General features: G+C 42.3%; 1 protein-coding gene across 7 annotated transcripts in view; it reads left to right on the top strand.

Moving 5' to 3' along the window:
• The window catches only part of acacb (acetyl-CoA carboxylase beta), a 40,924-nt gene that overhangs the window by 7,000 nt on the left and 12,639 nt on the right, over positions 1–21,285 (top strand). For 4 of the 7 annotated variants that reach the window (XR_015108841.1, XM_086174441.1, XM_086174440.1 and 1 more), the window contains 49 exons: positions 362–471; positions 553–634; positions 715–813; positions 915–1,024; positions 1,112–1,222; positions 2,867–3,076; positions 3,161–3,331; positions 3,411–3,572; positions 3,650–3,813; positions 4,172–4,322; positions 4,396–4,499; positions 4,581–4,662; positions 4,746–4,891; positions 4,977–5,127; positions 5,213–5,347; positions 5,534–5,680; positions 5,782–5,970; positions 6,051–6,151; positions 6,236–6,324; positions 6,411–6,535; positions 6,634–6,747; positions 7,529–7,642; positions 7,744–7,833; positions 7,926–8,044; positions 8,356–8,379; positions 8,849–8,989; positions 9,099–9,195; positions 9,281–9,391; positions 9,794–9,850; positions 10,016–10,057; positions 12,261–12,476; positions 12,574–12,729; positions 13,584–13,787; positions 13,950–14,105; positions 14,184–14,306; positions 14,389–14,658; positions 14,754–14,851; positions 15,847–15,967; positions 16,077–16,187; positions 16,979–17,122; positions 17,217–17,337; positions 17,421–17,517; positions 17,599–17,695; positions 17,791–17,926; positions 18,007–18,184; positions 18,798–18,910; positions 19,004–19,158; positions 20,570–20,740; positions 20,838–20,974. Coding sequence is in view for 6 of the 7 variants with exons in the window: in XM_086174441.1 (XP_086030567.1) it covers positions 362–471; positions 553–634; positions 715–813; positions 915–1,024; positions 1,112–1,222; positions 2,867–3,076; positions 3,161–3,331; positions 3,411–3,572; positions 3,650–3,813; positions 4,172–4,322; positions 4,396–4,499; positions 4,581–4,662; positions 4,746–4,891; positions 4,977–5,127; positions 5,213–5,347; positions 5,534–5,680; positions 5,782–5,970; positions 6,051–6,151; positions 6,236–6,324; positions 6,411–6,535; positions 6,634–6,747; positions 7,529–7,642; positions 7,744–7,833; positions 7,926–8,044; positions 8,356–8,379; positions 8,849–8,989; positions 9,099–9,195; positions 9,281–9,391; positions 9,794–9,850; positions 10,016–10,057; positions 12,261–12,476; positions 12,574–12,729; positions 13,584–13,787; positions 13,950–14,105; positions 14,184–14,306; positions 14,389–14,658; positions 14,754–14,851; positions 15,847–15,967; positions 16,077–16,187; positions 16,979–17,122; positions 17,217–17,337; positions 17,421–17,517; positions 17,599–17,695; positions 17,791–17,926; positions 18,007–18,184; positions 18,798–18,910; positions 19,004–19,158; positions 20,570–20,740; positions 20,838–20,974 (6,352 nt within the window). In the remaining variant the exon portion in view is untranslated. The remainder of the gene's footprint in view (positions 1–361; positions 472–552; positions 635–714; positions 814–914; positions 1,025–1,111; positions 1,223–2,866; positions 3,077–3,160; positions 3,332–3,410; positions 3,573–3,649; positions 3,814–4,171; positions 4,323–4,395; positions 4,500–4,580; positions 4,663–4,745; positions 4,892–4,976; positions 5,128–5,212; positions 5,348–5,533; positions 5,681–5,781; positions 5,971–6,050; positions 6,152–6,235; positions 6,325–6,410; positions 6,536–6,633; positions 6,748–7,528; positions 7,643–7,743; positions 7,834–7,925; positions 8,045–8,355; positions 8,380–8,848; positions 8,990–9,098; positions 9,196–9,280; positions 9,392–9,793; positions 9,851–10,015; positions 10,058–12,260; positions 12,477–12,573; positions 12,730–13,583; positions 13,788–13,949; positions 14,106–14,183; positions 14,307–14,388; positions 14,659–14,753; positions 14,852–15,846; positions 15,968–16,076; positions 16,188–16,978; positions 17,123–17,216; positions 17,338–17,420; positions 17,518–17,598; positions 17,696–17,790; positions 17,927–18,006; positions 18,185–18,797; positions 18,911–19,003; positions 19,159–20,569; positions 20,741–20,837; positions 20,975–21,285) is intronic. The other 3 variants (XM_086174443.1, XM_086174446.1, XM_086174444.1) reach the window with 3 other exon arrangements.

The following is a 21,285-nucleotide window of genomic DNA, read 5'->3' as shown; positions in this document are numbered from 1 at the left end:
CCTGTCCCCGGTGGGCCAAACAATAACAATAACAATTATTTATTATTACTACTTTCTGTTATTATTGAGACACCCCTTTGTTTTGACAGATGTTTTCCAACGCCGCCTCTAAAAAGGGGTTCACCAAAAAAAAAATATTAAAAAAATCAGTTCTTTATTTTTCTAGAATACATCAAGATGGCCGATCACTATGTACCTGTCCCCGGTGGGCCAAACAATAACAATAACAATTGTTTATTATTACTACTTTCTGTTATTATTGAGACACCCCTTTGTTTTTACAGATGTTTTCCAACGCCGCCTCTAAAAAGGGATTCTCCGAAATAGAAATATTAAAAAACTCAGTTCTTTATTTTTCCAGAATACATCAAGATGGCCGATCACTATGTACCTGTCCCCGGTGGGCCAAACAATAACAATTACGCCAACGTAGAGCTGATAGTGGACATCGCCAAAAGAATCCCGGTCCAGGTAAATCCTGTCGATTTCCAGTTTTATATCGTATTCCGGGCCACAAATGCTCACCCGTCTTGCGTTCATCGGCGTCGACAGGCTGTGTGGGCCGGCTGGGGCCATGCTTCAGAAAATCCCAAACTCCCCGAGCTGCTGAGCAAAGCAGATATTACCTTTCTAGGTACCAGAACATTCACGTTATTTCGAACGCATCAACTTTGCTCGCGAGATCTTCCCGCCCAGTGACGTTGTTTATCTTAGGGCCTTCAAGTAAGGCGATGTGGGCTCTAGGGGATAAGGTGGCTTCTGCCATTGTTGCACAGAGCGCCGACATCCCCACGTTACCATGGAGCGGATCAGGTAAGGCCGTTCCCCGTTCGCGGTGTTTAACATACACGCGTGATATTTGGATTTGCGTGAACGGGCCGGGAAATGACTCGCCTCGTCCCGCCCGGCGCCAGGTCTCAGAGTGGACTGGGCCGAGAAGGATCAAACCCAGGGCGGCGCGATGAGCGTTCCCCCGGAGGTGTACGCGCAAGGCTGCGTCCACGATGTGGATGACGGGCTGGCGGTAAGCGTTTACTTTACCGAGTCACGACGATTCATCGTTGGTTTTTGAAAATGAGTGGGTTGTACTCACCCCGCCTTCTCCCGACAGGGGGCGGAGAGAATCGGCTATCCGCTTGTTATCAAGGCGTCCGAGGGCGGAGGAGGGAAAGGTATCCGGAAAGTCGAGAGCGCGGACGATTTTCCGAGCTGCTTCAGACAGGTCGGTGAATGCGTTTTGAACCAGATTCAAATGAGTGTCATTTTCACACAAAAAAAAAAAACATGCGTGCAGACTCTGTCCCCATACCATCCTTTCCTGCTTCGGGTCTTTTCTCTTCAAGAGGTCAGCACAAGTCTTGTGTTGGCAGGAACCGTTTAACTTTCAAAACAGTGAAATTATTGGCGATTGCATATGAAATGGATTGGATAAGGATATATCGCCATCCTGCGCATATTGACGTTTTCCAACATAGTCTTTCAGAATTAAGAAAATACCCATAACTCAACATAATGTTGAAATCATGATTATACAGTAATGACTCAACTTACGAGAGCGACCTAGCTCTCAACTCAATTGGCTCATGTGACAAATTTAAATTTCCCCATTAAAATTAAATGAAACGCAAGTAATCCATTCCAGCCCCCTCGATTCTTTTTTTTTTCTTTTCTTTTTTTAAATAAGAAAAATGTAATTATGTGTGTAAATAACAATTAGTGTATCATAACATTATAGTATATAATGAAGGCAATGTAAATGAATCAAACTGGTATTAATGATAATATATTTTATTTAAGGCATCTTATTTGACACTCAAAGACAAAAGTAAAAAAAAAAAAAAAAAAAAAGCAATTAATACTAATGATTAAGTATTTACCTTGAAGATCAGGCAAAGATGCTTGCGGAGGCAGAGGTGGTTGGGGGAGTTTTCTCTTTCGTGCTTTATCCCAGAACTTAACTTACTTGCTATACACTTAATGCTACAATGTATTGTAAAATTTAACTTGCGCACTATGCTATGCTTTTTCACTAAACTTCATTGAGCGACAGGGTGAAAGCCGGTCCTCTTTTTAAAATGATCAAACCATCTACGCTTGGCTTCCGATGGTTCGTCCGTCGATATTCCCGCTGTCTGCTGCACCAAATCCTCTTGCTCGCGGTATCTCATCAACTACAACGACAACATCATGTCGAATTCAAGCACACTTGATCAGAACTCATGTAGCCGCTCGTGTCGTAAAGCAAAAAAAAGAAAAAACACTGAGCGACGGCTTGTATTTCGGAAAATTTACCGGTTTCTTCACTCGTAAGTGTTTTACTGTATACGTCTATTCATTTTAAAAATAATTATAATTAAGTATTTCATTAATGTGTATTTTATTTTAGTTCTTTCATTATCGGTATTAAATTTATGATATAAATTATAAATTATTAAATTGAAATTTGAAGATTCTGGGCATTGTGCAACATCTAAATGAAACATTTTAAAATATTACTGACATTGAGTATTTCGGTTAAAAGTAACGTTTTTTTACGCAGTTCAAAAAGTTTTTTTACATGCAAAAATGTAATTTTCTTTTCTCTGCAGGTTTTCATTGAATTAAAAAAAAAAAAAAAAAAGCAACCCATTTGCCCAAAGGCAAAAAAAAAAAAAAAAAAAAAAGTTATATGCTTTGTTAATTCATTTTACATTTCCGGTGATTTCTTTACTGTGGGGAAACGGGTCCAAATGGCTCTTTGAGCGGTAAAGGTTGCTGATCCCTGTTCTATAGCAACAAATGTTTTCTTTGCCATCGGTGTATTTATGGTTGCACTGCAAGAGGAAATTTGTAAGTTGCCATTATTTTTCCATAATATTGAGCGCAGGTGCAAACGGAGGTGCCAGGCTCGCCCGTTTTCATCATGCAACTCGCCCAGCAAGCGCGGCACCTCGAGGTCCAGATACTGGCCGACTCGTACGGCAGCGCCATCTCTCTGTTCGGGCGGGACTGCTCCATCCAGAGGAGGCACCAGAAGATTATCGAGGAAGCCCCGGCCACCATCGCGGCCGCCTCGACCTTTGAGCAAATGGAACGGGTCGGTTCATTTACCCGTATGAATGTGGCCGGAGCCGGCTGAGCGAACGGAATCGACTCTCACATCTCGTCTCCCTCGCCCCAGTACGCCGTGCGACTGGCCAAAATGGTTGGCTACGTGAGCGCCGGAACGGTGGAGTATCTTTTCTCGGAGGACGGGAGCTTCCACTTCTTGGAGCTGAACCCTCGGTTGCAGGTGGAACATCCCTGCACGGAGATGATCGGGGATGTGAACCTCCCCGCCGCCCAGCTTCAGGTAAAACCGTCAGCCGCTCTCTCTCTCAGGAAGAACGATAAAATCACGCCGCTTAAATCGGGCGATTATTTCTCGATAGATCGGGATGGGCATCCCCCTCCACAGGATAAAGGACATCCGCTTGCTCTATGGAGAAAGTCCGTGGGGGGACACGGTCATCAACTTTGAGACTCCGGACTGCATCCCCAGTCCAAGAGGGCACGTCATAGCGGCTCGGATCACCAGCGAAAACCCGGACGAGGTCGGCCCCGCCTTCGTCGCGCTCCTCCGTCAGCGACTTTGTCACAACTCACTCGGCCCGGTGGTGTCGATCCGCAGGGGTTCAAGCCCAGCTCCGGCACCGTGCAGGAGCTGAACTTCCGCAGCAGCAAAAACGTCTGGGGTTACTTCAGCGTCGGGGCGACAGGCGGCCTGCACGAGTTTGCCGATTCACAGTTCGGTCACTGTTTCTCGTGGGGGGAGAACCGCGAAGAGGCCATTTCGTGAGTCTTCTTTTCAATTCTTTTTCCGTCACGATATACCGTCATTTCCAGACTATAAGCCACTACTTTTTCCACACGCTTCGAACGCCGTGGCTTAACCCTCATATTATGTTAAGGGTCAATTTGACCCGTTGGCTCAATGGGTGAAATGGGTCAAATTGACCCTTAACATAATATGAGGGTTAAACAATGACGTGGCTAAAAACAAAATCCATAAATGTCCTGTTTTAACCCAACTGACTGGGAAATCTGGGTAAACTCCACGGAAGTAGTCGATGACAGTAATAGAAATGAATTAAAGAAATGAAGGACTGGATAACAATACAATATTACTTTACATTTTGGTCGTGTCCTCCAGGAACATGGTGGTAGCGATGAAGGAGCTGTCCATAAGAGGGGACTTCAGGACGACGGTGGAGTACCTCATCAAACTCCTGGAGACGGAGAGCTTTCGAAACAACGACATCGACACTGGCTGGCTGGATCACCTCATAGCCGAGAAAGTGCAGGTACGGGATTTTGTCGCGTTCCCGCTGAGGCGCTCGCCGAGTGTATGACTCTTTTCTGATGTCGGCACTGCAGGCGGAGAGACCAGACACCATGCTGGGTGTAGTTTGTGGAGCTTTGCACGTGGCTGACGCAGGCTTCCGAAAAAGCATGTCAGATTTCCTACATTCCCTGGAAAGGTGAGCTCAGGCTTCCGGCGTCTCCCTTTTGAGTAAAATATCCCGGAGTAAACCTCTTTTTTTTTTTTTCTTCACACGCAGAGGCCAGGTACTGCCTGCAGCCAGTCTCCTCAATTCTATTAACGTGGATCTCATATATGAAGGCGTTAAATTCTGCCTGAAGGTAGTTTTCCATCTTCTCAAACGATCGACCCCTTATTTTTTTTTTCCTCATTTTCAACAAACGATCACCGCTGCTCCGCGCAGGTGGCCCGCCAATCTCCCACCACGTACGTGGTCATAATGAACAGCTCCAGCATCGAAATAGATGTGCACAGGCTGAGCGACGGCGGCCTTCTCCTCTCCTATGATGGCAGCAGCCACACCACCTACATGAAGGAGGAGGTGGACAGGCAAGACCTGGATTTATCAAATTGGATTATAGTTTTTTTTTTTTTTTTGTTGGCTTTTTCTCATTTCCTTTCTTAAATTCTCCAGCTATCGCATCACTGTCGGTAACAAGACTTGCGTGTTTGAGAAGGAAAAGGACCCCACCGTGCTCAGATCGCCGTCGGCAGGCAAACTCCTGCAGTACATCATCGAGGACGGCGGCCATATTTGCGTAGGAGGGACTTACGCAGAGATCGAGGCGAGTTTGAAGAATTGTTTTTTTTTTTTAAATCCACCCGAGAGGATGATCGTCTTTTCACGTGTTTGCCTTTTTCCGATTCCAGGTGATGAAGATGGTCATGACGCTGACCGTGCAAACGTCCGGGCACGTGCATTTCATCAAGAGGCCTGGGGCGGTGCTGGAGCCAGGCTGCGTGGTCGCCAACATGGACCTGGATGACCCCAGCAGTATACTCCGGGTAAGTTCCCTCCAAAGTCAAAACTGAATGCACGGCTTATGAATCCCGCTACTTTGAAATTAGGTCGATATTGAAATGGCTAGTTGGCCATTGGTGTTGTGTTCTATTTTGGGGTCACGTGTCCCTATCCTTTTGATGGAAAGGATTCCTTCTCGCTTTTTCCGTTTGCGTTGCTCGCCGTCCCAGGTGGAGCTCTACACAGCCTCCCTGCCGCCCCAGCAGCCCCTGCCCATCGTCGGAGAAAAGCTCCACCAGGTGTTCCACAGCGTCCTGGAAAACTTGTTCAAAGTGATGGACGGATACTGCCTCGAGGAGCCGTACTTCAGCACCAAAGTACGCTCCGGCGCGCATAAAATTCGGCGTCCTGTCGGAGCAGATCGCGTATTATAGTGTTTTTTTTTGTTTGTTTTTTTTTTTTGGCCTCCCCGCTGCAGCTGAAACAGTGGGTTGCCACACTCATGAAGACTCTGCGGGATCCCTCTCTGCCTCTGCTGGAACTGCAGGAGATCATGACAAGCGTAGCGGGTCGCATCCCGGCCGGCGTGGAGAAAGCCATCCGAAAAGTCATGGCCCAGTACGCCAGCAACATCACCTCCGTTCTCTGCCAGTTCCCGAGCCAGAAGGTGAGAACATGACCGTAACAATTGCTCTTGTATTGATAAATCAGCTAAGTTTTATCCTATTTATCCTCTTTTTAATTGAGATTGCAAACATTCTGGACAGCCACGCTGCAACCCTGCAGAGGAAAGCTGACCGAGAGGTTTTTTTCATCAACACTCAGAGTATTGTTCAGTTGGTGCAGAGGTTAGCCTTTAAGTTTATGCATCGACAATTTTCGACAGTTTAAAAACTTCTAATTTACACGTCTTTTTATGACGTCTGGACCAGGTACCGCAGTGGAATACGCGGCTACATGAAATCTGTGGTTCTGGACTTGCTGAAGCGATACTTGCAAGTGGAGATGCAGTTTCAACAAGGTGATGATGAAGATACTCAAATCAACAGTATAAATATTGATTGGTTTAATTTTTTTCATTCAAAATTAAATCATCCCCTAAAACAGCTCACTATGACAAGTGTGTAATCAACCTGAGGGAGCAGAACAAACCTAACATGAGTCCCGTGCTGGAGTACATCTTCTCCCATGCACAGGTCTCCAAGAAAAACATCTTGGTAACGATGCTCATAGTGAGTAAGGCCTTCGAAACTCGGCACCGTCGCCGCGCTCGTACGATCTCAGGCTTTTATCGGAGCGGCGTTTGATTTTTTTTTTTTTTTTTTTTAAGGATCAACTCTGCGGGAGGGATCCGACCCTTGCGGATGAGCTGATGGCGATCCTCAATGAGCTCACGCAGCTCAGCAAGATGGAAAACTCCAAGGTGGCCTTACGAGCCAGACAGGTAAAAACCCGACTCTGCTCTTTTTGGATTTTGCTAAAACACGGTCAAACAATATGCAGGAGTGTCGGTATCATTCTGGATTATTTTTTTCCTGAAATGATTTTATTTCTTTAAATGTTGTCAAGGAATGACCACTGTGTGTGTGTGTGTGTGTGTGTGTGTGTGTGTGTGTGTGTGTGTGTGTGTGTGTGTGTGTGTGTGTGTGTGTGTGTGTGTGTGTGTGTGTGTGTGTGTGCATGCGTGTGCATAGCCATCTATATATTGCCATATATAAACCGTATGTGTGTGTGTGTGTATATATATACACATATACGTAAACATATATATATGTTTATGTATATATATATATATAGATATTTATGTATATGTGTATATCTGTTTATATATGTATACGTATATATATGTATATATATATATGTATATATGTATGTATGCGTATATATATATATATATATATATACACACACATACATACATATATATATTGCCAAAAAAATCATACATCATCAAAATTAAAAGTGAACCAGACAGACATTATTTTTATAATTATCATTATTATTATTATTGTTTTACAATTATTGATTATGGTAGCGGATGTGGCTATGGTTGTCTTGTTTTGTTGTTATTAGCATATATAGTGCTGGTCGTAGTAGTTTCTTACACATGTCATACGGCCTCATTTCTCTGAAATCTTTAGCCCGTGGTAATTGTGTCACTAATGTGCGCACGGATTTATAGCAGACTTTATCCCATTGGATTCTTGCTATCCTGACTGCCGTAGGTTCTGATTGCCTCCCACTTACCATCATATGAACTGAGACACAATCAAGTGGAATCCATCTTCCTGTCAGCCATCGACATGTACGGCCATCAATTTTGCCCGGAGAACTTGAAGGCGAGTGTTTTTTTTCCGGTTTTGACTATTGATGGGATAAACGCTCGTAGGGGGCAGCCTGGTTAGAATAGTAATTGGTTCATATTTTTAATTTTGAGCAGAAACTCATCCTCTCGGAAACCTCCATTTTCGACGTCTTGCCCAATTTCTTCTACCATCTGAATCAAGTTGTGTGCATGGCTGCTCTGGAGGTAAAATCTGTGGATGCCAAAAACGAATGAATTCCTTTCTGTTTACGATACCCCTTACGTCTGAAATGACCCGGCGTCTCCTTTCCCACCAGGTGTACGTACGAAGGGCGTACATCGCCTACGAGCTGAACAGCATCCAACACCACCAGCTTCGGGACGGGACGTGCGCTGTCGACTTCCAGTTCATGCTTCCGTCGTCGCATCCCAACAGGTAACGCCTTTCCCCTCCATTCTCCAAATTTGACACATCCGTCGTACCATATCAAATCCTATCATATAAATAACACTTTCCACTCATGAGGCTTCCCTCCCATGAATGGGGAGCAGCCCTCCATTTGCTGCGTAGATTTAAAAAAAAAAAAGTTGAAGTATTTCCATCTAACCGTGGATGCTGAATGGTTTTTCCCGGCGCACGTTAACGTGAATGAGCAGAGCACCCTGTGAAATGCCTCACTCTCAGAGGTAGTCGAGAGATTCTGATCGTCCACGGCTAATATTCACCTGTCAATCATCTTATTTCAGAGGGAGCAGCCCTACTCTGAACAGGTAGAGTTTAAGCTCCTCCCAACCAGCTACACCCCCTCTGATGGTGTGTATGTCTCACACCAATGCACGCACTGTGTTGATTTCTTCTGTCTTGTGAAACTCCCGAACGTACGGACGCTAACCAGTCACTCCTATCTCTCAGCTGAGCCCCTCCACTTTTTTTTTTTTTTTTTTGTCTTGCATTGCTTGATTCAACGTGTAAATTGCTATTTCAGGTTCCTTTGATCAATTTCATAATTTGTCCTAAAAAAATCCTCCAGCGTTTGACGCTGCTCTCTTTCAATCAAAGCAGCAAATGCTCTTAAATATATCATTTCATAATCTCTTTCAGTTAAAAAAAAAAATCTATTACTTACTTGACTGTTACCTGAATGTGTTGGTTTGTTTGTTTATTTACTTAATTTTTTTTTTTTTCTTTTTTTTTTTTTTCCTCCTCGTTGATTTTGAATGTGAGCGTCTCTTCGTGCAGAGTGCCCGTCCCGGTGTCCGGATCAGCTCAGCTCAAAATGAGGCGGGAGAACAGTGAGCTCTTTCTGGAAGGAGCTCTGTCTCCGCCATGTCAACGCATGGGCGCCATGGTTGCCTTCCAGTGTTTTGACAACTTCAAAAGGTCATTTTTAAGCTGCTCTTCCCACATGATCGAAAAAAAAAAACCAGGAAAAAACATCATGGATCAGATTTAACTGTGTGTCCATCATTGTGTCTCATTTCTTTTGTAGGGATTTTGATGAAGTTCTCTCCAGCTTCGCAGAGCCCGTGCTGGAGAGCGCTCCGTATTCCGAGTCCTGCTCCAGTTTGTATGAGGAGAACTTCAAGGTTAGGAATTTTGACTTGCCGAAACATTTTTGTTTTCTTCCACCCTTTCCTTCTGCTGTCACCAATCCCCCGCTCTAATCCACAGCAGAACACTAAGGAGAACCCAATCCACATCATTAACGTGTCCATTAAAAATGCGGACACGGAAGACGACGACGTGCTGGTTCCAGCCTTCACTGCCTTCGCCCAGTCAAAGGTCATTATGGGGGGAAATTAAAAAAAATGAAAGCTTTTTTATTTATATTGTTGTACAATTATTAATATATTATTTCATATTATTTATTTATATCCAAATTATATATGTGTGTGTGTGAATGTATATATATATATATATATATATATGTGTGTGTGTGTGTGTATTTGTGTGTATATATACACATATAATATTGTATATATGTATATGTGTATATATGTGTGTGTATATATATATATATATAAAACTAACTACATATATATGTGTATATATGAATAAAGTTATTTATATATGTGTGTGTGTGTGTGTATATATATAATATTATATATATATTATAATGTATATTTACTTATCTGTCTGTTTTTTTTTTTTTTAAGTGTGTCTTTTTTTTGTCTGTTTTTATAGAAAGCTATCCTTTTTGAGTATGGGATCAGGAGAATCACATTTTTGGTTGCGCAGAAGGTAAAAATAAAAAAATCCAAAGTGCAGGTTGACACTGCATAACATATGTCAAAATTCAAAATTAGTCACTATCCATAGATTAAACAGTTGACTTATTTCAAGATAAGATAACTCATAAAAGATACTCATACTTGCCCCTTGGTCTTTTTCTATTTATTTCCACAGAGAGAATTCCCCAAGTTCTTCACCTTCAGAGCAAGAGATGGAGTAAGTTTTATTCCAATGAAAAAGGAAAACTCCATTTATTGCAGAATGATTGATCCGAGGTTAGACGTCCTGCTGGCGTTCTATCCTTTTTTGAGCCACGGCACATATTTTACATTAGAAAAAATCACGGCACACCGCCAAATAAATATGTCTAAACATTTTTAATAAAATATAATGATACAGTAGTCTCAATTTACTAACTCTGTGAATTCTGGCCCTGTTTGGTTGAACACAAAGCTGATATTCTTGCAGGAACTGAGGAAATGCACTTCATTGTATTGTCTTGAGCTCACCTTTTTTGCTTTTTTCTGACCACAACTCGTACTTGGCCTCCAACTGGGTCAGAATGTGTTTCAGGACCAGAGGGTCCTGATCAAGTACATTTTCTTTAAAAATATTTATCTGTTGCGCATCATCGACTCTGTCTCGAAGTGTCACCCATTAGATCCACAGGCTCATTCACTACCTGTTGCCGTCCAGCAACATAGACGTAAAGACACATGATTTGCATTGAATAAATAATTTTTGGACCAATCAGGCACATTATTTGGGAAACCTATAGACCAGGCTGGGCAAACTACGGCCCGCGGGCCACATCTGGCCCGTTGGGCTTTTTAATCCGGCCCGCCAAAGATTGGTACAGAATTCATACTTGATGTGAATGATTGGATCAATGAATGTGGGAGCTCAAACAGAACATTTTTTCATTTTGGGAGCTACTTGAGATTTTCCTGAGCTGAATGACACAGATTGGCTTTGTGATTTAGCCTTTTTACTGTGGACATACTGACACACATGAATGAGCTGGGCGTGAAGCTACGAGGGAAAAAACGGCTTGTGTATGAAATGCAAGCAAACGTCAAAGTCTGATATGTACTGTTAACAAATGCGTTGTTGTTTTTTTTTAAATATCTTATCTTGTGCTGACCTGGCCCATCTGTCAAATTTTAAAAGTCAATGTGTCCCCTGAGCCAAGAAGTTTGCCCACCCTTGCTATAGACCAGGGGTGCCCACACTTTTTCACCTTGTGAGCTACTTTTCAAATGACCATGTGAAAATGATCTATCTCCACTAAAAATGTTGAATATATATTTATTTATAAATCTACTGCATGTACTTAACACAATAAATGTTTGTGGATCTTGCATAACTGCATGAATCCTTATGGCGCGCCACAATTTCTGATGTATTCTGATGACTTGAATGGAGTCAGCAGCATAGTTGAAGTTAGCTGTGAGAAAAATGACCGCTGTCCTGACAGCTGAGATTTTAGTTCCTTCACCTTTCTCCTTCTCGGCTCACTTTTCGGAGGGAGGTCGGTGCTGTAGTTTTTATAAACAGTCTTTTAAATGCCGCACCACATTTCCCTTTTTCGGCATAGCGATGGCAGACTGGCAGATGAGGCAAATGCACTTTGAAAATAACATAGTAAAAAAGAAAAAGTCTGGATGGAAGTGATACGTTTTAGTCTTTTTACTTGGTCCAGCTCCTCCACTCATTTTTATGCCCCTGGGTTTAGAAGACATAGGCTGACGTCTACGTTTCAATGCCATGCCATCTACCCACACTACCTTTGCGATCGAGCGGTAGATCTTTATCGACGTATTGGGCACACCTGCTATATACTGTGACTTCAGTATACCCTTGTTTTTCGAGGGTGTTACGTTCCAAAAAGAACCCATGATAGGCAAAATCCGTGAAGTAGAAACCTTTATTTTTTTTTACAATTATTATACAATTAAATACAATACATTGCTGCTGTCGACCTTATGTTTTTTCTTCCTTCTTTATGGAACGAACGGAAGATTCATTAATTCCGTAATGCCGACCTACAGCCGCATAGCTTTTACCTTCCCTTAGCATATCCAGAAGTTTAACTTTATCTGTGATGGATAGCATCTCCCGCTGCCTTTTGGGCCCTGCCACAGGTGCTTTTGTCAGTCCAGAGCGTTTTGTCAACATTATGGGTTTCAGAGAAACTCGGAATTGCAAGAGAATTTGCACGTACGTAATGTAAATTTGGCAAGCTGTTTTACGTACGTGTACATATTAAACTGCAACGTTATTGACGCACAGGTAGAGAAGAAGCGGAGTGACTTTTTAGCCAATCGGAATGCAGAACACAATGCACGATGCAAATCCGTGAAGTAGCGAAACTGTGAAAAGTAAACCGCGTTATAGCGAGGGATCGCTGTTCTTCCAGTTCCAGGAGGACCGAATTTACCGCAACCTGGAGCCGGCTTTGGCCTTTCAGCTGGAGCTCAACCGCATGAGGAACTTTGACCTGACCGCCGTTCCTTGCGCCAACCACAAGATGCACCTCTACCTTGGCGCCGCTCGGGTCCAGGAAGGCGCCGAAGTGACGGATTACAGATTCTTTATTCGCGCCATCATCCGCCACTCTGATCTCATCACGAAGGTACGCTTATAAGGCTTATTCCTGTCTCGATCAGAAAATTTTTCTCTTATTTTCGGTTTGGAATTGTCGGAGTTAAACTCCATTCAATGCAAAACAGGAGGCTTCCTTTGAGTACCTTCAAAACGAAGGGGAACGTCTTCTGCTGGAGGCCATGGACGAGTTGGAGGTGGCTTTCAGTAACACCAACGTCCGCACGGACTGCAATCACATTTTCCTCAACTTTGTGCCCACTGTCATCATGGACCCGGCCAAAGTCAGTATGACGCTCATTCCTTCCAAATTCAGTCATCCCGCATTTGCTGTTCACCTTTAGCTGTCTCAGTGTATCGCGGATTAAATATCTGCTATATCGAATCAAAAAAAAACCTTATTTAGTGAAAAGTCTGCGATTTAAACTGGTGTTGCGGATTAAAAACCCAGATTTTTAATTTTGATTTCAGTAAGTCTGTCTCACATTAGCTTTTCTGACATTAGTGTAACGGCTCCAACTGCCGAGGTGCCGAAGGGTTCAATCAGTGAATTTCTTAATTTTATCTCTGATTAAAAATATGGATTTTTATAATTTTACAGATTCACAGATTATTTTGCTATTTTCACAGATGGTTGCAGTGTTAATGTTTTTTATTTATCTATTATTTCAATATTTTTATGGTAAAATAAGCATTTTCTAGGGTGGTGTGTTCCGTGTAATGGGCTCTGATTGACAGCAGCATTATTCTCTGCATCTCCAGAGTATATGTTGAAAGTGATTCAACAAATATGATCTATATTTTATATTAGAATTGGTATTTCGTCACTTCTGGATCGACAGAATGAAATTTCTAAATATTGACGTTTTAAGAGTAACCATGTTATGTTTGTTTTTTGTATTGAAAAACCAGAACGGCAATGTGTTCCTATGTATGTACTCATCATCTGAGCGCCACAACTCTAGCACTACTTGACTGTGCGAAACAGCAAGCCTTCTGGGAAATGTAGATATGTTACTGCATTACCAAAACAACAAATAAACACTAGTTTGGGGACCGAATTTGGATTATACTTCGATACGTCTGTGCTTCAAACAGGCCTCTGTGACATATGGGTCCTCCTCTCGCGTTCCTCTAGATCGAGGAGTCGGTCCGCTCCATGGTCATGCGCTACGGAAGCCGTCTCTGGAAACTTCGGGTCGTGCAGGCCGAGCTGAAGATCAACATCCGCCTGACCACCACCGTGAACGCCGTCCCCATCCGTCTCTTCCTCACAAACGAGTCTGGCTATTACCTGGACATCAGCATTTACAAGGAAGTTACCGACCTGACGTCTGGACAGGTTCGGGGTTGTTTTAAATAGAGATTTCAACCACAACAGGAAGTCAGTGTGTTTTTTTTTTTTTTTCTGATATATAACAATTTTTTTTTTTTTTTTTGCATATTTTTTTCCAGTGAATTATGTTCCCGGACATGTGATTTACCAACTGTCAATCGATTCCAGATCATGTTCCAGTCGTACGGAGACAAACAGGGCCCTTTGCACGGGATGTTGATCAACACGCCATACGTGACCAAAGACCTTCTTCAGGCAAAGCGTTTTCAGGCTCAAACTCTCGGCACTACATACGTCTATGACTTCCCTGAGATGTTCCGCCAGGTACTGGAGGGCAATTAAACGCTGATTTTTATCGATATTCCCGAGTTGACCGTCTAATATCCCAAAATCCACCCCTAGGCACTTTTCAAGCGATGGGGTCCAGGAGACAAATATCCTAAAGATGTGCTGCTATGCACGGAGCTCATTCTGGACCCTCAAGGTCGACTCGTGCAGATGAACCGCCTACCCGGGGACAATGATGTACGCCATTTTTTTTTTTCCCCAATATTCTTTCCTCGTAAAAACACCCTTTTTGCCTCTGCTGACGGTTTCCCCGTTTCAGGTAGGAATGGTCGCCTTCAGGATGAAGATGAAGACCCCGGAGTACCCGGATGGTCGGGACATCATCGTCATCTGCAACGACATCACCCACATGATCGGTTCTTTCGGGCCCCAGGAGGACGAGCTGTTCCTCAGGGCGTCGGAGTTGGCCCGAGCCGAGGGAATCCCGCGGGTTTACATCGCCGCCAACAGCGGAGCGCGGATCGGCCTCGCCGAAGAGCTCAAACACATGTTCCAGGTGGCCTGGGTTGACCCCTCTGACCCCTACAAGGTAAAGTCCTGTTTTAGCATTTTGCACTTTTTGCACAAGTACAAAGTGTAAAGTCACCAACTTGTTGTGTGTTTGTCTTCCATATCTCACGTTAGGGTTTCAAGTACCTGTACCTGACGCCTCAGGACTACACGCGTATCAGCTCCACCAACGCCGTGCACTGTCATCATGTCGAAGAAGGGGGAGAGTCCAGGTGCGGTAAATAATCTTTACCTTTATCACTGCCTCCAGCAAGGTGGTGTCAGCTTGTCTCTTTTATTTTTATTTTTATTTTTTTTTGCAACACCTTGACTCACAGTTGCATTGACTTTGCCGAGACGCAAGCCGTTACTCGCTCGATTTTGTTTTTGCTTTGTGAAACGAGCTAAGATCTCGTAAGATAAATTTGAGTTTTTTATTGTGTACCGAGTAAGTTAAGTCAAGGGATCCGACAACTTCCCTCAACCTATTTGCTGCCACCAGCATCTTTTTCTGATCTACTATTTAGTATTAATCTCTTTTTTTTTTTTTTTTTTTTTACTTTTACCACTTTGTCACTTTTATCATTTTTATTTTTATCGTCTCTTTTAAATCTGTATTTTGTGTAAATGTATACATCTGTACGGTGTCCTTGAGTCAGGTAAATACAATGTATTATTATAAGATAAGATAAGATAAGAACAACTTTATTAATCCCGAAGGAAATTGTTGTGCCAGAGTTACAGAAAATATAACCGTAATAAATAATAAAAAGAAAAGGCAGAATTAGAAATAAAAATAAACTATAAACTATAAAGTGTCTCAGTGAAACTATAAAGTGTCTTAGTAAACAAGTGATAAAACCATAAGTGTCTTAGGTAAGGAGTGCACAATAGTATGATAAAATGAAAAATTGTAGTTTAGCTGTTATGAAATGAAATATTGCACAGTTCTGAATATTGTACAGTGAAATCACTATCACTATCATTATCAATAAAACCAGTTTTATTTCTATACATTCTCTTTGATTATGTATTATCATTTTTTACATAGTATTTGTTATTTATAAAGTACAATTTTCTTATTAAAAACACGCGACAGAACCAGGGGCTGGAACGGATTAATAACAATTCATTTCTAAGCGGAACTTTAATTTAACATAAGAGTTTGATTGTGGATTAAACTCACAAATACCGTATATCATTCCACTGTCTCCCGGCTTTATCGCAGGTACATCCTTACCGATATCATCGGAAAGGACGAAGGCCTCGGGGTCGAAAACCTGCGAGGTTCGGGGACCATCGCCGGGGAATCCTCTCAGGCCTATGAAGAGATCATAACCATCAGCATGGTAAAACTGCATATCTGGCTATCAAACCATTAGATTAGATAGTAAGGTGCCTTTGGTACTGTACACTAAGAGTCAATAAGACTTTGCGACTTCCTTTATCCCGTCGCAGGTGACGTGCAGGGCCATTGGAATCGGAGCTTATCTGGTGCGTTTGGGACAGAGGGTGATCCAGGTGGAGAACTCCCACATTATCTTGACCGGAGCCGGCGCTCTCAATAAGGTGTGTTTGTCTAAACTCCGCAGCGGCGTTGGGTAATATGTCGTAAATATAATTTTCTTGATTTGTTCTGTTACCAGGTGATAACCAGGAGACGATACATTTGCAGCAATCTTAAATTTTTTTTTTAAAAAAGTACAGCGGTGTCAGGACTGCACTCACAGGATCTGTTTTTCTATTTATGTTTTTTTGCACATTGCTTTCATGATTTTGCATTTCACAAAGTAGTGTGTTATGGAAGTTTGCCATGACAACTATGGAAATATATTGTAATGAGTTTTTCCCATCAGTGTGGTTATTTTCAAATTTCCCCATCATGGGGCTAGTATATAAGTACATAATAGTATATAAGTATATACTTTATTAAATGTAAATCTGCGCTTGACACATGAACACAACAGTTTTACGTTCAAATTTGCACATTTTCTTTCAGCTTGCACATCATGTTAATGCTGTTTACATATACATGCTTATTATTATTATTATTATTGTCGTTGTTGTTATATAAAAATAAAAAATAGATATTCATAAATATTTATATTGATTAAATAATTATCAGAAATGTCCCCTTGTCAGAATCGAACCAAGGTTTTTCATGTTGTGAAGGCGAAGTGCTAACCACTGCGCCGCTGTGCCCCCCCTTACTACTATATTATTATTGTTGGTATTATTTTGCTACTGTAGACAGCAAAATAAGAATTTCATTTCACAGAGAAACCTGTTTCCAGGCTGTACGTATGATAAAAAAAGTAGTTGTTTGTCGCGATTTATGAATTTCCGTTCTTTTCTTGCAGGTTCTGGGCAGAGAGGTCTACACATCTAACAACCAGCTGGGTGGGATCCAGATCATGCACAATAACGGAGTCGCACACACGACAGTGCCAGACGACTTTGAGGGAGTCTATACCATCCTTCAGTGGCTTTCCTACATGCCCAAGGTAAAGCTGAGTTTTTGAGTCTCGACCGTCGTGGTTAGATCTCCTCTGGATTCGGCAGCTGAACCCCAGTTTTGATTATTTCATCCCCCTGCAGAACAAACACTCCCTCGTGCCCGTAATCACAACCACGGATCCGGTGGACAGAGAGATAGAATTCACCCCCACGAAGGCGCCGTACGACCCCCGCTGGATGCTGTCGGGGAGACCCCACCCCAGTGAGTGGGACCGATCGAGCGGATCCATCTGGAAAAAAAAATCGTTTTGAACTCATCTCCGTCTGCAATGTCCTCTTTCTCAGCGGTAAAAGGGTCGTGGCAGAGCGGATTCTTCGATCACGGCTCTTTCATGGAGATCATGGGATCTTGGGCCCAGACGGTGGTGGCGGGAAGAGCGCGGTAAAAACCATATACGAACATTTAATCAGCGTTCTATTTTATCAAGCGCGTTGGTTTGTACAAACTGTTTGGTTTATTCAGATTGGGAGGAATACCCCTGGGGGTGATCGCCGTGGAAACGCGGACGGTCGAGTTCACCGTACCTGCGGATCCAGCCAATCTGGACTCCGAATCCAAAGTGAGCAGATCGCTCCCCAGTTTCCCCTTTCATAAAACGCCGCGATTCAGGCGTTATCTCACCTCCCTCTCGACCGGACGGCTGTCCCGCCTCAGGTCCTGCAGCAGGCCGGCCAGGTGTGGTTCCCGGATTCGGCCTTCAAAACCGCCCAGGCCATTTGCGACTTCAACCGCGAACACCTCCCCCTCATGGTGTTCGCCAACTGGAGGGGCTTCTCCGGGGGGATGAAGGGTACGAGACGCTAAACGCTGATGCTAAAAATCTGGTTCCCCGGAATAATTGTCTATTCGGTCTCCCGTGTTCTCCTCCAGATATGTACGACCAGGTGCTGAAGTTCGGGGCCTATATTGTGGACGCCCTGCGCGGTTTCCGTCAGCCGGTGCTCATTTACATCCCTCCGCACGCTGAGTTGAGGGGAGGGTCCTGGGTGGTCATTGACCCGACCATTAACCCGCTTTGCATGGAGTTGTATGCTGACAGGGAGAGCAGGTACAGAAAATGTGATATAGATATAATTACCGTCATTTCCAGACTATTGAGCACACCTGAATATAAGTCTCACCGGCTAAAAATTAACATAAATATACGTGTACATATAAAGGCTGCAGTAGTTTATAAGTCGCGGGTGTCCACATTGTAAAATGGGATATTTACACAGAAACATTTTTTTTTAATTAAATGCAAACCGGTAACATCCATAAATACATACTGGAAATGCTTTTTTCTGAACAGTGCCTGTAACATGACTGATGAAAAAGATAAATAGCGTCCATTCATCCAGTTTCTGTCCCCACTTTGTCCTACTCCAGCTGATCGCTATCTTCGTCTTCCTCCAGCTCACTGAAACTATTAAAATTGTCGTCTTCCGGTGTCGGAAATTAACAGAATTTCACGGTGATTTCATCGGATGGATGTGAGGAGGCTGAATGTTTTGGTGGCATGAAGCCCGTAAAGTAGCCGCATCATTGTGTAAACCGCAGTGTTCAAAGCGTGTGAAAAAAGTAGCGGCTTCTAGTCTGGAAATGATGGAACAAAAAAGGTTTTTGTTTTTTTTAAACTCTGGTAATTTCAACCTCTGTTTTGTTATTATTACTATCTCCAGGGGGGGCGTGCTGGAGGCTGAGGGTACAGTGGAGATAAAATTCAGGAGGAAGGACCTGCTGAAGGCCATGCAGAGACTAGACTCTGTCTACGCCGGTGTGGTTAAGGAGCTCGGTAAATTTCTCACGCCGCCGTCACAGGATTCATTGAAATGTTACGGGCGTTGTTACTTTTGCTCACGTGAAGCTCGTTTCGTTCCCGCATCAGCTTCCCCGGCGCTTTCTGAAAAGGAGCGCAAAGAGCTGGAGTCGAAGCTCAAGGCCAGGGAGGAGTTCCTGTTGCCGATCTACCACCAGGTGGCGGTGCAATTCGTGGACCTGCACGACACCCCCGGCCGGATGCAGGAGAAGGGTGCCATTACCGTGAGTCCCTTCCGTTCAGGCCCGATCTGGCCTTTCAAAGATCTTTTTCAACCATCAGATGCAATATTGCATGCAAATAATTACTTGTTAATATAATCAAACCTTTCGTGAATTCCATATATATATCCATATGACTGCTTTCAGGTAAGAAAGTAACAATTTGTATTCGCAAGGTACTTAAAAGTTGAAATTGTTTCGAGAAATTCTTGCAAAATTGACGGGAAATAAATGGAGAAATATTGCACGCAAATATTTACCAGTTGATATCATCAAACCTGTCGTAAATTCAATATATATGTATATATATATCCATATTACCGCTTTCAGATAAGAAAGTTTCACTTTGTATTTGAAAGGTACTTAAAAGTTTTAATTGTTTTGAGAAATTCTTGCAAAATTGACGGGAAATAAATAGAATTGCCTGGGAAATACGGGAAATAAATGGAGAAATATTGCACGCAAATATTTACCAGTTGATATCATCAAACCTGTCGTAAATTCCATATATATGTATATATATATCCATATTACCGCTTTCAGATAAGAAAGTAACACTTTGTATTTGCAAGGTACTTAAAAGCTTTAATTGTTTTGAGAAATTCTTGCAAAATTGACGGGAAATAAATAGAATTGCCCAAAGTAATGCCAGTTGATATAATCAAATCTGTCATGAATTCCATATATATATATATATATATCCATTTTCCATATATATATATATCCATATGACTGCTTTCAGATAAGAACATAACAATATTGTATTCGCAAGGTACTTAAAAGTTTAAATTGTTTTGAGAAATTCTTGCAAAATTGACAGGAAATAAATGGAATTGCCGAAAGAAATCTTGCACGCAAATATTTACCAGTTGTTATAATCAAATCTGTTGTGAATTCCATATATATATATATATATATATATATATATATATATATATATATATATATCCATATTACCGCTTTCAGATAAGAAAGTAACACTTTGTATTTGCAAGGTACTTAAAAGTTTTAATTGTTTTGAGAAATTCTTGCAAAATTGACGGGAAATAAATAGAATTGCCCAAAGAAATATTGCACGCAAATAATGCCAGTTGATATAATCAAATCTGTCATGAATTCCATATATATATATCCATTTTCCATATATATATGTATCCATATGACTGCTTTCAGATAAGAAAGTAACAATTTGTATTCGCAAGGTACTTAAAATTTTAAATTGTTTTGAGGAATTCTTGCAAAATTGACGGGAAATAAATGGAATTGCCGAAAAAAAACAAAAAAAACAGGCAGATTTTATTTACTTTTTGCCAATTTTTCTTTAAATTTTCCAAAGACCCGCCTCAGACCCGCGCAGAGGTCACACAGATTTAGCATTTTGGACGATCTAAGTTCACCCCCTGCTCTCCGACAGGACATCTTGGATTGGAAGAACGTACGGCCCTTCTTCTACTGGCGCCTGCGCCGGCTGCTCCTGGAGCAGGTGGTGAAGTACGAGATTCTGCAGGCCAACAAGGACCTCAGCGACGGACACATGCAGTCCATGCTGCGGCGCTGGTTTGTTGAAACCGAGGGTACGGTGAAGGTGCGCGCATTTTTTTTTTTTTTCTGGTTTTACTCTGGTTCTCTCAGAAAAAATTGTGCTTTACTCATTTGCACCCTTCTGCTTATTTGCTCTGCAGGCCTACCTCTGGGACAACAACCAGGCCGTGGTGGAGTGGCTTGAGAAACACTGGTCAAAAGAGGACGGCACCCGGGCGGCCATCCGGGAAAACATCAAGTATCTGAAAAGGGAGAACACCCTAAAACATATACGCAGGTAGGAGAAAATGCATGTGTGCCCCGTTAATTTTATTTTCTAGATAATTAGAAGCAGGGGCAGTTTGTTCTTGTGCCTGGAGCCATTTTCATTTAGGTTGAATTCACCTTGAGTTCTCTTATAGACTCTCATGTAAAAATCCTTTTTTTTTTTTTTTTTTTTTAATATTTAAAAGAAAAAAAAACAACAAAAGAATCAAACAAAAAAAGCAGGCACTTCAATGCGTTTGGCTTGCATGCACACGCTTTTGTCATTTTGTAACCTGCTCAAATTTGCACATATGTGAATTTTATCATTTGGGCAATAATCAA

This window comes from Fistularia commersonii, chromosome 26, assembly GCF_037954325.1.
Source record: "Fistularia commersonii isolate RoL2024-O1a breed Wild chromosome 26, RoL_Fcom_v1.0, whole genome shotgun sequence".
In the NCBI taxonomy this organism is placed as follows: Eukaryota; Metazoa; Chordata; class Actinopteri; order Syngnathiformes; family Fistulariidae; genus Fistularia; species Fistularia commersonii.
Note: the sequence above shows the minus strand (reverse complement) of the source record. Positions and strands in the feature narration are given on the sequence as shown.